Source organism: Sarcophilus harrisii, chromosome 3, assembly GCF_902635505.1.
Source record: "Sarcophilus harrisii chromosome 3, mSarHar1.11, whole genome shotgun sequence".
Taxonomy (NCBI): domain Eukaryota; kingdom Metazoa; phylum Chordata; class Mammalia; order Dasyuromorphia; family Dasyuridae; genus Sarcophilus; species Sarcophilus harrisii.
In genome coordinates, this window is record NC_045428.1 from 483,636,097 (window position 1) to 483,649,939 (window position 13,843).

The 13,843-nt window shown below is 37.9% G+C and overlaps 1 protein-coding gene and 1 long non-coding RNA gene across 3 annotated transcripts in view; one reads left to right on the forward strand and one right to left on the reverse strand.

The window, feature by feature from the left end:
• Positions 1-1,233: 1,233 nt before the first annotated feature.
• Positions 1,234-11,900, reverse strand: LOC116422508. Its single transcript, XR_004233205.1, has 3 exons — positions 11,798-11,900; positions 3,316-3,372; positions 1,234-1,311 (listed from the first exon to the last, which is right to left on the reverse strand). It is a non-coding gene; the product is annotated as an uncharacterized LOC116422508 (long non-coding RNA).
• A 62-nt stretch (positions 11,901-11,962) lies between these two features.
• Positions 11,963-13,843, forward strand: part of CUL5 (cullin 5) — an 89,041-nt gene continuing 87,160 nt past the window's right edge. Inside the window, exon 1 of one of the 2 annotated variants that reach the window (XM_012545050.3) lies at positions 11,963-12,456. In XM_012545050.3, coding sequence (XP_012400504.1) covers positions 12,433-12,456 — 24 coding nt within the window. In that variant the 5' untranslated portion in view covers positions 11,963-12,432. The remainder of the gene's footprint in view (positions 12,457-13,843) is intronic. The other variant, XM_023499475.2, reaches the window with a different exon arrangement.

The window sequence follows — 13,843 nt, forward strand, 5'->3', positions numbered from 1 at the left end:
AAAACTGATGGTCCTGAGTTCAGTCAAGCATCAACAGGCCCAGACATCAATACCTGCTAAGAATGGGCTGTCACTAGACAATCTTGTCTCACTGTTGTTGTGCTTCATCACTATTGCTACTCTAGATTAACTTTTTGTCTAGTCACAAATATATAAATCAGTATTTGGTCACACTAGAAGGATGCTTCCATTAGGGGTAGGGCCCCAGCACATTAGATATCTAATTTGCCTCCTGGCTTGCAAGCCATTTTGAAGTTAAACTTCTGTTTGATTCCTGATTTCTGTCTTTAGTCTCCTCAGTTTAGCTCTGGCCAACAATTGGTTAGAGGCTGGTTCAATCCAGCTGACAGTTAAAACCTGATCAAAACAACCTCAAATTGGCCACCAATGTCAAATTATGCCAATTACTTAAGAAACTTGCAAGTATTTGTTCCGTGGACTAAATGCATATAACCTATAGCCATAGTATTTCTCAACAGGCTATTCTTAATTAACAGGTTTTCTCTATTACAATCAGAGGAGAAACAAAAACAAAGGTACTTGATCCAAGAAACCAAAAGATGTCCCCAAGAAGAGATAGATACATCTTTTCTTCAGTGGAGACAATCAGTTTTAATCCTCCAAGGGAATAGGGATCCACCAAAAGACCGAAACTCGGGAATCAGAGAAGGAAAAATTACCCACTGCCACTCTCCAAGTAAGAATCAGTTCAAGCTGAAAGGGCTCCTATAGGTACCATAATTCAGATAGCACTGAGGGCAGGGAAGGAATAATTAATCCTATCTGATCCCACTTCTGATACCAACTTGTCAACTCTGAAAACAAATGACCAAAGAGTCTGATTTTGTAAGCACTGTTAACCCTAAAAATACCAAAGAGCTCACACAGGTTATCACAACTACAGTTATTTCTAAAAAATTAAAAAAAAAAACCATAAAATAAAACTAAAGAGATAACAGTGATAAACAAAAAGCTTTCTTTATTCCACTGGAGTAGGGAAACTAGTCACATATGCCAGGATCCCCTCTAGTAGGAGACCCATTTTAGTATGGGACAAATCTCAATACATATACTAGTGGCTATGCAGTGAGCTATAGCCCTGGCAATGAGGGGTAACAGCAACGATGAAACATTTTGATTCACTGAAGGGCTTCATGATGGGAAGATGGTTTCTGAAGATGCTTGTCCAAACACTTAGTGCTGTTGTGAAATAATTCTGAGATTTTGTTGTGGCTGAGTTTTTCCAGAGGGTAAGCACCAAGGATTGTTGTTATGCCAAGCTCAGGGCACAGCTTGCTTACTGGGCCTTAGCTGTGGAAACAGGATGTCTCTTAGTAGTAAAAAAGAGAGGAGTAAAAATGTGGAGTGGTCTTGGCATAGGGATCCTGACACTTCCAATGCCATCACCCTGGCACATTTCACTTGGCAGTGTCTTAAAAATGTAACTGAATCATAATCTTCTTTTAGGTTAGTCAGCCTATTATTGGGATGGAAAGCAAGCCTGAGTATTTTCTGATGTTCCATATTCTTCTTTCCTATTCAAAAAAACTATAAGAAACCTTTCAGATTTATATATTCAGGATTCAATTACAACCTATTCCTTCTAATCACTAATGCTCCAGATTCTGATCTACCATTAAGGGGGGATTATTTTAACAGCCTTGAGTTTAACTGTTGCAGGCAATCCATCCAGTGATTAGTATCATTTAGTGCCTTAGCAACCTTTAGTGCCAGTCTTCTAGTGGATAGAATGTCAGTCCTGGAGTCAGGAAGTCTCAGCTTCTTGAGTTCAAACCTGACCTCAGATATTTAGTAGTTGGGTAACACTGGGTAAATTACTTGACCCTGCTTACTTCAGTTTACTCATTCATAAAAGGGGCTGAAGGAAATGATAAACCTCTCCAGTCTCTTTCCCAATAAACTCCAAATGAGGTCACAAAGAATTGGACATGACTGAAACAACTCAACAACTGTAATGCCAAAGAAACTGAGCAAGACAGAGGTTAGAGACGAATTCAATAACTTATTAAATGGAGAGAGATACTGGGACCAGATGGATCTTGGTCCCAGGGCTGGAAGAGACTATCATCTCAAAGAATCCAGCCCCGAGTACTGGGACAGCAAGCTTTTTTTACAGGATAGCAAGAACAGTGACATAATGGGGGAGGTACCTAGGTGGGGATAACTTAATGGTTGGGGAGGCCCTTAGGATGACACAATGGAGGGAGGTTACTCATTTTCTGATGACATCTAAAATGGGTAAACCTTTATCCTGTCAAACATTAAGAAGAATGTCTATAACCTAAAGATATAAAACCTTCATCTCATCAACCATTTAAGAGGGAATGATTATAACCTGGGGTTTTGGGGCAGAGCAACTGAGGTAGACCTTTATCCTCATCAAACATTAAGAGGGAAAGGTTATAACCTGAGGCAGAATAACTAAATAGGACAATTAGAGAAACTGGGTCACAACATTAAACTTGGGTACAACTCAACAAAACTTTCCAGGGCTCTATGACTAAAAAAAATTTTGACTAACTAGAGTAATGATCCTTTTAAAACTCTGTACTTGGCACAGCAATCCCTTAAATCTATTGCATCTCTTCTCTTATTCAGAACCAAACTTGGAAAAAGTATCCTATCTTTACTTTCTCACCTTTTACTTCTCCACCACTGAAGTCCAGCATCTACACATTCTTGCAATATTGCCTTCAAAGTTACCAGCAGTCTTTCTAATCCCCAAAGATTATCTTTCATGGTAATCTTTCAAAGTAATCTTTATTCTTCTTGACCACTTTGCTACTTTAAAAACTTCTTGTTCCTCATATTTTTTCTTTCCTTAATTTCTTTACAGAAACTAAGTCTATATCACTTTCTGTCTGGCCACTCTTTTTAGCCTCTTACATCCTTCACCATTTGTCTCCTATTCCATAAGCATAGGTATCCCACAATGTCCTCAGCCCCCTTTTCTTCCCTCTCTTAATTTTCTCTTTGTGATCTCATCCAAATCAATAGTTCAATTACTATCTTTATATAGTATATATCTCTAAATATTTTCTAAGTCTATTGAAAGTGTAGAAATAGAGGAAAGCAGCAGATATGACTGGGGATTAGATGGAAGCCATAGTGAAGACAGTGACTATAGCTAGTCAAAACATGCAATAGCATGTGCACAGCTTTCAAGCTTAGGGTAGAGACAATGGCCCCAAGAAAGATGCAAAGGAGAAAAAGTGGTGCCAAGCCTGCCAGCTATTGTGAATTCCAAGGGTCTGGTGAATTAAATCTGAGAAAGGAAGTAGAAGCCCTTCTCACCCAATTGTTTCCATGAATTTTGAAATGGCAGGATTGTCTTTTTCTTCACTGAAAAGTCTAGGACAGAAACAGAAGGAGGGATAGTTAAAAGAAATAGTTAGAAATATATGTTCTTATCTGGAATATTTTATCTACTTTCCTTTTTATTTTATTCTATGTAAGATAAACTATGTAATTATAAACTACTAAATCTCTATATCTATGAATATATTGAAAAGTGTATTGAAGGAATGGAATCTATTACAGATATGTGATTTCATAATTTAATATTATGAGCAATATTCCATTCTACTCATTATTGTTCAGTTGTTTCGGTTATTGTCTTAAATTAAGACCTGGACAATAAGAACTTAATTAAACAATATTTTCACCAAAGGTACTAAGGATTGTTGAATGGAGAGCTAGACATATTCAAGATGAGCATTCTCTGATGACCTATAGGGATATAAGCATATTCCTGGAAATGGGTTATCTTCACATGCACAAAGAAACTTTTTTTTTTTTTTCTGAGGCAATTGGGGTTAAGTGATTTGCCCAGGGAGACACAGCTAAGAAGACAAAAAAACTTTTAAGACCTGGATTGATAAGGTTAAGGTTAAATTGCAACATCTGGTGGCAAATTTAGGTACTGGATCTAGGTAATCAAATTCACTTGCTGTATAATTAACACAATGGCACTCTTTCTATAGTTTTAAGCAAGGTCAACAGCTACATAGATTTCTGTTCATTGAATTGGTAAAGAATCTCTTAGAACTTAGTTTTCCCTTTTGAATATATACATGTAGTCACACAGTCAGTCATTGGGTCTTTGCTAGAAATATGCTTCTTACCAGGGGTTTGTTTCTTTCTTGGCAAGCTTAAGAATAAGATTTTAGTAGAATAAAAAGGCATCAATCGATAGATTTTAAAACATATGCTAAATAACCATTGTCTCTACCAATTCCACTGACTTGGCACCTTGTTTCAAGTTCTGGCCCTTAACAGGTATTCCTATCTAGAGTATTCTGTGGCATTACAAAATTATTCTGAGTAAAGACAGGGACTAGTCTGAGCTCTCTCAAATTCTCCTCCAAACAATTTTAAAATAATTATGAATTCTAGTGGGCAGAATCAACAAAAGAAAGGAATGAAACAAGTCTAACAACACAATTTAGAAGATTAGCAGGAAATGGGATGAGAGCAGAGAATAGCTCAGTGCAGGTTGCACCCAGGTAAGCCAGCAGTAAATCAAGGGGGTAAATTAATTGGCAATGGTAGCTTATGGACCTCTGAGCCCCCAAATGGTAAGGGATCAGTTATCTGATCAGAAGGAAATTACAGGAGATCCCTTTGTTGGAACTGGGTGTGGGACACTGTTGCAATGGTTATATGTGTAGATATGGGTCACAGTTCTGGGGCTCAGTCCCAAGAGGAGGAACACTAGCACACTAGAATTTGTGGCTGAAGGGAAGCAGTCTCTGGTCAGCTAAATGATGGAAAAGAATGTCTATGGTCATTCATAGACCAGAGCACAAGCCAGGAGAGAAGTAAATCACCTCTGCTTAGATTATATGGTCTTGAAAGAATTGAAAACTTAAAGACCCTCAGAACTAGCTCTGAAAACAGCAGCACAAAAAACTTGAAGCTTGGGATAGTGTCCCCTCCATCATAAGAGCATGACCTGCAACTTCACAAAGAAGCTACCTTGAGTAAATATAAACAGCAGAAGAAACTTCAGCTGTCTTCTGGAAAAACTTATGAGACCAAAGGCCATTTCTGGCACTTTGCTTCTTTGTTGTCCTCCTATAAATCACCTGACCCAGTCTAAGGAAGGCATATCTTTGTCTTATTTTTGTCACAGGGCATAATCTTGTGAATAAACTCGCTTTTAAAACCTAATTACACTAGTAAATCAACATATGTAACCCATGCTGATATGGTCTCCTTCTTTCTTTGATATCCATTCAACCTTTCCATTAGTGAAGGACTGTACCTTTGTACAGTTTATATATCCTTAAAAACATAAAATTAAAAGTCAAGAAACAGGCTGAAAAACTAAGCAAACAATAAAAAAGAATCTGATTAAAATTACTATGGTGACAGGGAAGATGAAAACACAAACTCAGAAGACAATAAAGTCAAAACAACTACATTTAAAGATTCAAAGAAAAATGTGTGAATTGGTCTCAGGTCCCCCCAAAATTCCTGGAAGAGCTCAAAGAAGGCCTTAAAAATCAAATAAGAGGAACAGAGGAAAAAATTGGGAAAGATACAATAGAGATGCAAGAAAATAATGAAAAAGAATCAACTTGGTAACAGAAGCACACACCACACACACAATATTGAAGAAAATATACATTAATACACTGAATGGAAAAAGATGAAAAAAATTTACCTAAGAGAACTGCTTAAAAAGAATTGGAAACATGGAAAAGTTAGTACAAAGCATGCTGAAGAAAATAATTTCTTAAAAATTAGAATTGGAGAGAGGGAGGGGAAAAGTTGGAATAGAAGTGAGTGCAAGGGATAATGTTGTAAAAAAAAATTACCCAGGCATGGGTTCTGTCAAAAAAAGTTATAATAAAAAAAATATAAAAAAAAAATTAGAATTGGACAAATGGAAGCTATTAATTCCAGACTTCAAGAACTAGTAAAATAAAATAAAAATAATTTTTAAAATACAAGAAAAAGTGAAATATCTCATTGGAAAACCAATTGATCTGAAAAATAGGTTAAGGAGAAATAATTTAAGAATTATTGAACCAGGTATATGGAAAAAATGCTCTAAATCATTATTGATTAGAAAAAATGTAAACTAAAACAACTTGGAGATATCTCATACCCATCAAATTGACTAAAATCAGAGAAGGAGAAGATGACATGTTGGAGGCAATGCAGAAAATTGGGATATTGTTGGTGGAACTGTGAACTGATTCAACCAATTCTGGAGAGTAATCTCATATTATGTCTAAGAGTTTTAAAACTGTGTATACCTTTTGACTCAGAAATACTACTATTAGGTGTGTTTCTCATCAGGGAAAAAGGAAAAAACTCATGTGTTCTAAAGTATTTATAGCAGCTCTCCTTGTGGTAGCAAAGAATTGGAAATTGAGGAGACATCCATCAATTGGGGAATGGCTAAATAATATACACACACATAAGTGTGTGTGTGTGTGTGTGTGTGTTTGAAGCCATCCTAAGCATACTTCTATTTATCAGTTTTTTCTCTGGAAGTGGATAGTATTTTCCTTCATAGGTCTTTTATATTATTTTGAATACATAGAATATTTTGAATAGCTTAGTTGTTCACAGTTATTCTTAAACTATATTACTATTACTGGATCCAATGTTCTCTTGATTTTGCTTATTTCATTCTTCATTATTTCATGAGAATCTATACATGTTATTCTAGAATTAACCTGCTTATCGTTTCTTACAACACACAGTATATCTTATGCAAAATGTGAAGGAAAAGAGGGAAATAGTTTGGAACTTAAAATATAACAAAAATTAAATTAAACTTAAAAAAAAAAACCCTGAAAACCACTATCAAGAGAAGAGCCCAGATATCATATTTCAAGAAATTATCAAGGAAAATTGCCCTGGAATAAAAGGGTAAAATAGAAATTGAAAGAATCTATCGATCTCTTCCTGAAAGAGATCTCACAATGAAAACTCCCAAGAATATTATAGCTAAATTCTAGAGTTTCAAAGTCAAGGAGAAAATATTGTAAGCAGTTGGAAAGATATATTTCAAATATCATGGAGCCAGAGTCAGGATACTACAAGATTTAGCAGCTTCTACATTAAAATACTGGAGGGCTTGGAATATGATATTCTGGAGGGCAAAAGATCTACCATTATAGCCAAGAATCACTTCCCTAGCAAAACAGTATATTCCTTCGGGGGGAAAATAGTTTGTTAATGAAATAGAAGACTTTTAAGCATTCCTGGTGAAAAGACTAGAGCTGAATAGAAACTCTGACTTTCTTGTATTCAAGAATTAAGAGAAGGGCGGCTAGGTTTCACAGTGGATACAGCACAAGGCTTGAAATCAGGAGAATCTGATAGCAAATCTAACCTCAGTCATTTAACACTTCCTAGCTGTTTGATACTCCCTGGGCAAGTCACTTAACTCCAAATGCCTTGGGGGAAAAAAAAGAATGAAGAGAAGCATAAAAAGGTAAACAGGAAAGAGAAATTATATGAGGGATCAATAAAGTTAAACTGTTTACTTTCCTACATAAAAAGAAATTGGAATTATCTAGAACGTATGGGTATGAATTGAGTATGAACAGATGATATTTAAAGAAAATAAAATTAAGAGGATAAAAAACGGATGACAACGAGAATTTTTTTTTTTTTTAATGAAATTAAGGAATGAGAAAGATACAGGGAAGCAGGATGGGAGAAGAAGAATGGGATAAATCATCTCATATAACTCAAGTATAAAAATCCATCTCATTCCACAGGGAAATAAGAGGGGAAGAGTACAAGAGAAAGTGGAGGGGGAAGGCTGATAGAAGGGAGGGCAAATTGGGGGAGATGTGGTCAGAAGGAAAACATTTTTGTGGAGGAACAGAATGAAAAAAGAAAGAGAAGGATAAATACGACAAAAAATAGAATGGGCAGAAATAGATAGTAATCATAAACTGTCAAAAAAATGTATATTCCTTTCTTATACAAGTCTTATCTCTCAAACATATACATGTGTTTGAGAGAATCAAATCAAATTTATAAGAATATAAGTCATTACCCAATTGATAACTGGTCAAAGAATATGAAAAGGGAATTTTCAGATGAAAAAATCAAAGCTTTCTATAGTCATATAAAAATAAATAAATCATTACTGATTAGAGAAATGCAAAATAAGACAACTCTGAAATACCATCCCATACCTATTGGCTTATATGACAGATAAGGAAAATGACAAATATTGGAAGGTATGTGGGAAAATTGAAACACAAAAGTTCTCTTGGTGGAGGTATGAACTGATCCTACTCTTCTGTAAAGCAATTTGGAATTTTGCCCAAAGGGCTATAAAGAACTATGGCATATTCTTTGACCCAGCAATACCACTTCTACATCTGTATCCCAAGGAATTTAGAAAGAAAGGAAAAGGATCTATATGTATAAAAGGTATTTATAGCAGCTCTTTTTGTGGTGGAAAGGAACTGGACATTGCAGGGATATCCTTCAATTGAGGAATGGTTGGATAAATTATGATATATGATTGTGATGAAATCCTATCATGCTATGAGAAATGACAAGTGGGATGCTTTCAGAAAAACCTGGAAAGACTTACTGAACTGATGAAAAATAAAGTGAACAGAACCAGAAGAACAATAACAACAATAATGCACAATGATTAATTGTAAATGACTTAGCTAAACTTAGCAATACAACCATTTAATACAATTCCCAAAGATATATGATGAAAAATGCTATTTACCACCATAAAAACTAATGGAGTCTAAATAGAGATCTAAATATACTTTTAAAAACTTTTTCTTGTTTTATTTTGGTCTTTTTAAAAAATATATATATAATATAAAAATGTTTTATATGACAGTATATAAATAATCTATATCAAATTGCTTTCCTTCTCAATGGGGGGAGAGGTAAGTAGAGAGAGAATTTGGAACTCAAAATTTTAGAAAACAAATGTTAAAATTGTTGTTATATGTATTTGGAAAAAATAAAAAAAAATTAAAAATCATTTTTAATATTAATTTTCCCCAATTACATGTAAAGGCAACTTAAAAAATTTTTTTTTCAAATTTGAATTCCAAATTCCTTCCCTCCCTTTTCTCATTCACAATAAGAAGCTGTTCTCTATGGTATTTCATTTGATGATCTTGTCAGTTTTGATTATCGTCTCTATGTTTTTTAAATAACTTTTCTTTTTCTTTTTTTTTTTTAATTTACAAAACATATGTATGAGTAATTTTTCAACACTGACCCTTATAAACCTTGTGTTCCAAATCTCCCCCTCTTTCTCCCAACCCCTCCCCTAGATGGCAGGTAATCCAATACATGTTAAATATGTTAAAATAGATATTAAATCTAATATATGTATACATATTGGTACAGTTATCTTGCTGCACAAGAAAAATTGGATCAAGAAGGGAAAAAAAAAACTGAGAAAGAAAACACAAAATGCAAGCAAACAACAGAAAGAGTGAAAATGCTATGTTGTGGGCCACATTCAGTTTCCACAGTCCTCTCTCTAGGTATAGATGTCTATCTTCATCATAAGATTATTGGAACTGATCTGAATCATCTCATTGTCATCTCTATATTGATCAATCTCAAATCTATTCATCCAGCCTTGAGCTCTCTGCTGACCTCCAACTTTGCAACTACACTGCCTTTAAGACATTTAAAAATGGATGTCCAACAGACATCTTAAACTTAACATGTCCAAACCTAAACTTATTTTCTTTATCCCTAAACTTTATCTTCTAAATTTCCCTGTTACTGTTGAGGAACAGCATTCCCCTTTATTGGAAGGACAGTAGCCTACTAGTGTCCTTTCCTCCTCTTTTTATCCATATCCAGTAGAAGCAAAGGCTTGTAGATTTCATTTTTGTAACCTCTCAGGAAATACATCTTTTCTCCGATACTGCCACCAGCCTTATACAGACTCTCATCTTACTCCTAAACTATAGTAATAGTTTGCTGATGGGTCTACCTGCCTCAAGTTTCTCCCCAATCCATCCTCTCCATTCATGTGCCAAAGTAAATTTCCTAAAGTGCCAGTTTTGAATTGTGGGAATACAAATGTTCTCCCACTTCTACTCTACCAGACTTCTTTGGCTTCCTTCAAATCTCACCTTTACCAACTCCTCTTTATACTTGTCCCTTCCCTCATTATTTCCTATGTGTCCCCATATGGGGTCATGACCCACTCTTTAAGAAGCTGTGCTCTATGGTATTTCATAGGGACAGCTAGGTGATAGTGGATAGAGTTCCAGGCCTGAAGTCAAGAAGAGTCATGTTTCTGAGTTCATATCTGTCCTCAGACATTCATATTCACTGGTTGCTTCAGTTTCCTTATTTGTAAAATGAGCTGGAGAAGGAAATGGCAAGCCACTCAGATATCTGTCAAAAAAAAAAAACCTCAAGTAGGGTCACAAAGAGTCAGACATTGAACAACAAACTATATTTAGTAATATTTATATAGTATCTACTATGTGTCAGGCATTCTGCTAAACACTTTACAAATATAATCTCATTTTATCCTCACAATTCTAATTGTCTTCCCCTTCTTCCTCCATTAAATAGCAAGCTCCTCCAAGGCAGGAATTTGTCTTGGGGAGGGCAAGTGGTAAAAATGGAAGCAATGGGGGAGAAGGGCAGGTATTTTATTTTGTTTTGGTTTTTTAATGAATTTAGATGAGAATGAGATGAAGATGGTGCTCAGTAGTTTGAGCCGATTATCATCTATGGATTTCTTTCTTTCTTTTGTTAAGGATGAAAGAGATTGGAGCAAAATGGAGGGAATGAAGATTAGAGAGAAAGGAGGTGACCAAAATTCTTCAGTGTCTGTAACACTCTTGTACGCAAATAGTAGTGAAGAGGGGACCCTGAAACTCTGAAAATCCTTCAATTCTGCCTCAGTGAGGGACCCCAACCCCAAGGACAAAGTTTCATTTTTGTTTTCTCCCTGGGGTCAGTGCAGTGTTGGAACTCATTGAATTCAATTCAAATTATAGCTCAAACTGGAAACCCAGGGAGGAGCCAACTCGGGACTCCACCCATGGTCCCCTTCAGCTAAATCTCTCATTATAAAAAGAGCCAAGCTAAAATCCTCTCTTTGCAGAGGTTCCAAACGTGCTAGGCTATGTCATGCCATGCTAAGGGCTTCTGTCCACTGGCATACTCTTTCCAGTGCTATCCTCTCTTTACCCTCACCTACTTCCCTAACCAGACTTTATGCCTCTCTGTCAGGATTTCTAACCTTACTTCCAATCCTTTTATCAATCTAGGTTTTCGGGTCTGTACATTCTTTAGAGAACCTCCCCGCTGCCAGAAGGGAGTCCCCCAAACCCCCTACCCTGGTGCCTTGCAGGGGAGCCAAACCTCTCTGTTTGGTTCCCTGAACCCCGAACCTGCCACTAATCTTATCATTTAACTCCCTGACCACCAGAAACCCTAATTTCATTTTGATTCCCTAAATCTAAACCTCGTCATTAGAAGCTTAATCATTGAAAACCTATCTCAGACAGGAAATGTCTGGTCAAGTCATTTAACTCGCCCCTGTTTCTTCATCTAAATAATATTCCCCACCCCCCAAGATTGCTGTGGGGAACTAGTAAAATAATATAGGTGAAGTTCTTTGCTATTCTTAAAACACCTTAAAAATGCTATTATTCGTATTATTATTAAATAGTTCTTGATTGATGGACGGAGGGCGGGAATAAGAAGGCGCTTCATGAGAGAATGAAGCCAAGGACGGAAGAATAGGGAGCATGCGGAAAAGTTCCACATCATTTTTTACCTTGTGCGGTTTTTCCTCCTCCCACACCACTGATTTTTTTTTTTAATGTTAAGAAGGGGCGGCGCGAGGAGGCCTCTTCCCCTTTAAGGTCACGGCCAGGAGACGGCTGACCTCCGTGCCTCTCCGCCCCTTCCTTCTCCTCGGGTTCCCAGCCTCACCCGGGGCTCTCCGAAGCCCGGGCCCTCCCCAGCTCCCGGGCCACGTGACTCGGCCCCAGTCTTAGAACCTCGGCCGCGGGGCTCCCTGTATTCCAGAGATTGGCTGCAGGCGCGACCATGACAAACTGAGCCGAAGGAAGAGAGGAGGCTCGTGCCGTCTCTGCACTCGTCGCCTCCTCCCCCTCCCCGGCTCTTCTAGCTTAGCTGTGCAGACGTAGTCTTCGGGGCTTCGCCTGAGCGCTTCCCTGGGAGGGGAGTTCCCCGAGAGCATGTAAAGGAGAGAAGGGCGGGCGAGGCAGTTCCCGGGGCCTGAACTGAGAACGCCCCGAGCCCACTGCACCCTCCCTTCCCCCATCGGACAGCGCTGGGCCCTCGGGCCTGGGCCCGGCCGGGAAGTCTGGCGGGAGAGGCCGCAAGCTGAGCCGGCGAGCGCTCTGAAATCTCGCGCAGTCCCGCGAGAGGTTAAGTTGAGGTAACATGGCGACGTCTAATCTGTTAAAGGTAAGAACCCCACTTCTGCTCTCCGTCTCCGCCGCTCCAGGCTCTGTCGCAGGGCCCGCGCTAGGGAAGTAGCACACCTGGATCCGGGGGCGGATCCGTGCAGGGTCAGACGGCGGGACCAGTAATGACAGCGGCAGCTGAGGGGGCACCCTCCTCGCGCTCGGGGGAGAAGGCCCTTGCTTCCCTGTCCCCTCCCCCCCACCAGTTGCCGGCGTGTGTGTATATGTGCGCGCGTGTGTGTATGTGTTCTTCCGTCCGTCTGTCCGTCCTGCGGGGCCGTGAGGGGAGCCTTACGATCACTCCACGGGACACTTGATTTCGGGGACATAGGGTACAGTTAGTTCTTCTTTAGAGATGTCCCTCACGCTCTAGCTCGCAGGGTCTAAGGCAAAGCAGAGAAGAACCTAGTAACTCTTGGGCTGCAGGTTGCTTATCCCATTCTTTTCCTTTCCTTTAAGCCGAGGTTTGTAGGATCCACCCTCCTATTAGTTTGCAGGACTCTTCTCCGCAATCCTCGTCTGTTTTCTTTTGGAGACTTCAGGTTCTTTGCTCCTGTCTCTCAGTTTCTTTAAGGCCTTGTTCTCTTGCTATAGTGTAGTAAGGTAATATTAGAAGGTTTTTAAAAAATCTCTTTCTAAAGAAAGTACTTTTGTGCAAAAGTAAACTATTTTTGGTTCATTTTATTAGCTATTTGACAGGACTAATAATGGAGGTGAGGTTCCTTCCATAAGCTGATTAAAAGGGACTTCAAACGAAATGAAAAGACCAGTGCATCCCCTTATTATTTTATAGTAATATTCACATTGGAAATTCATGGCTCAAGGGTTTTAAACCTGGAAGGGACTCATCAGTAAATGCTGTTATTTTATCAAAGAGGAACCAGTCATATAAAGTTGTGACATGCCAAGGTCACATAGTCAATTTGAAGAGTAATTGGAACTGACTGGACTCTAGGGGCCTTTCTTCTTTATTATCCTGTATTTCTGTTTAGTTCTGAGTGGTTGAGGTTTTTCTTGGTTTCATTCTGTCTTTGGACTAGTCAGTTATGATAATTTACCATGTCACAAATCGCTTTTTTTAAATGATAGTACCTGTTAAATAAATTTTGTCTATATTTGGTTACTTAAATATAACAATTTGGTGAGTGAAGTCAAAACTGACAAGCATGGATTATGATCTGGGTACTATTTTTCATGTCGTACAAATAATTTCAACTGGTATGTGTGTGTATATATGTATAAATATGTAATTCTAAAGTCTTTTTTGACGAGAGGGAAGGGATGCTGATTAGCATTAGCAAATTTCTTTTATTTTAAATCTTTAATAATAGCTTTTTATTTTCAAAATACATGAAAAGATAGTTTTCGACATTCACCATTGCAAAACC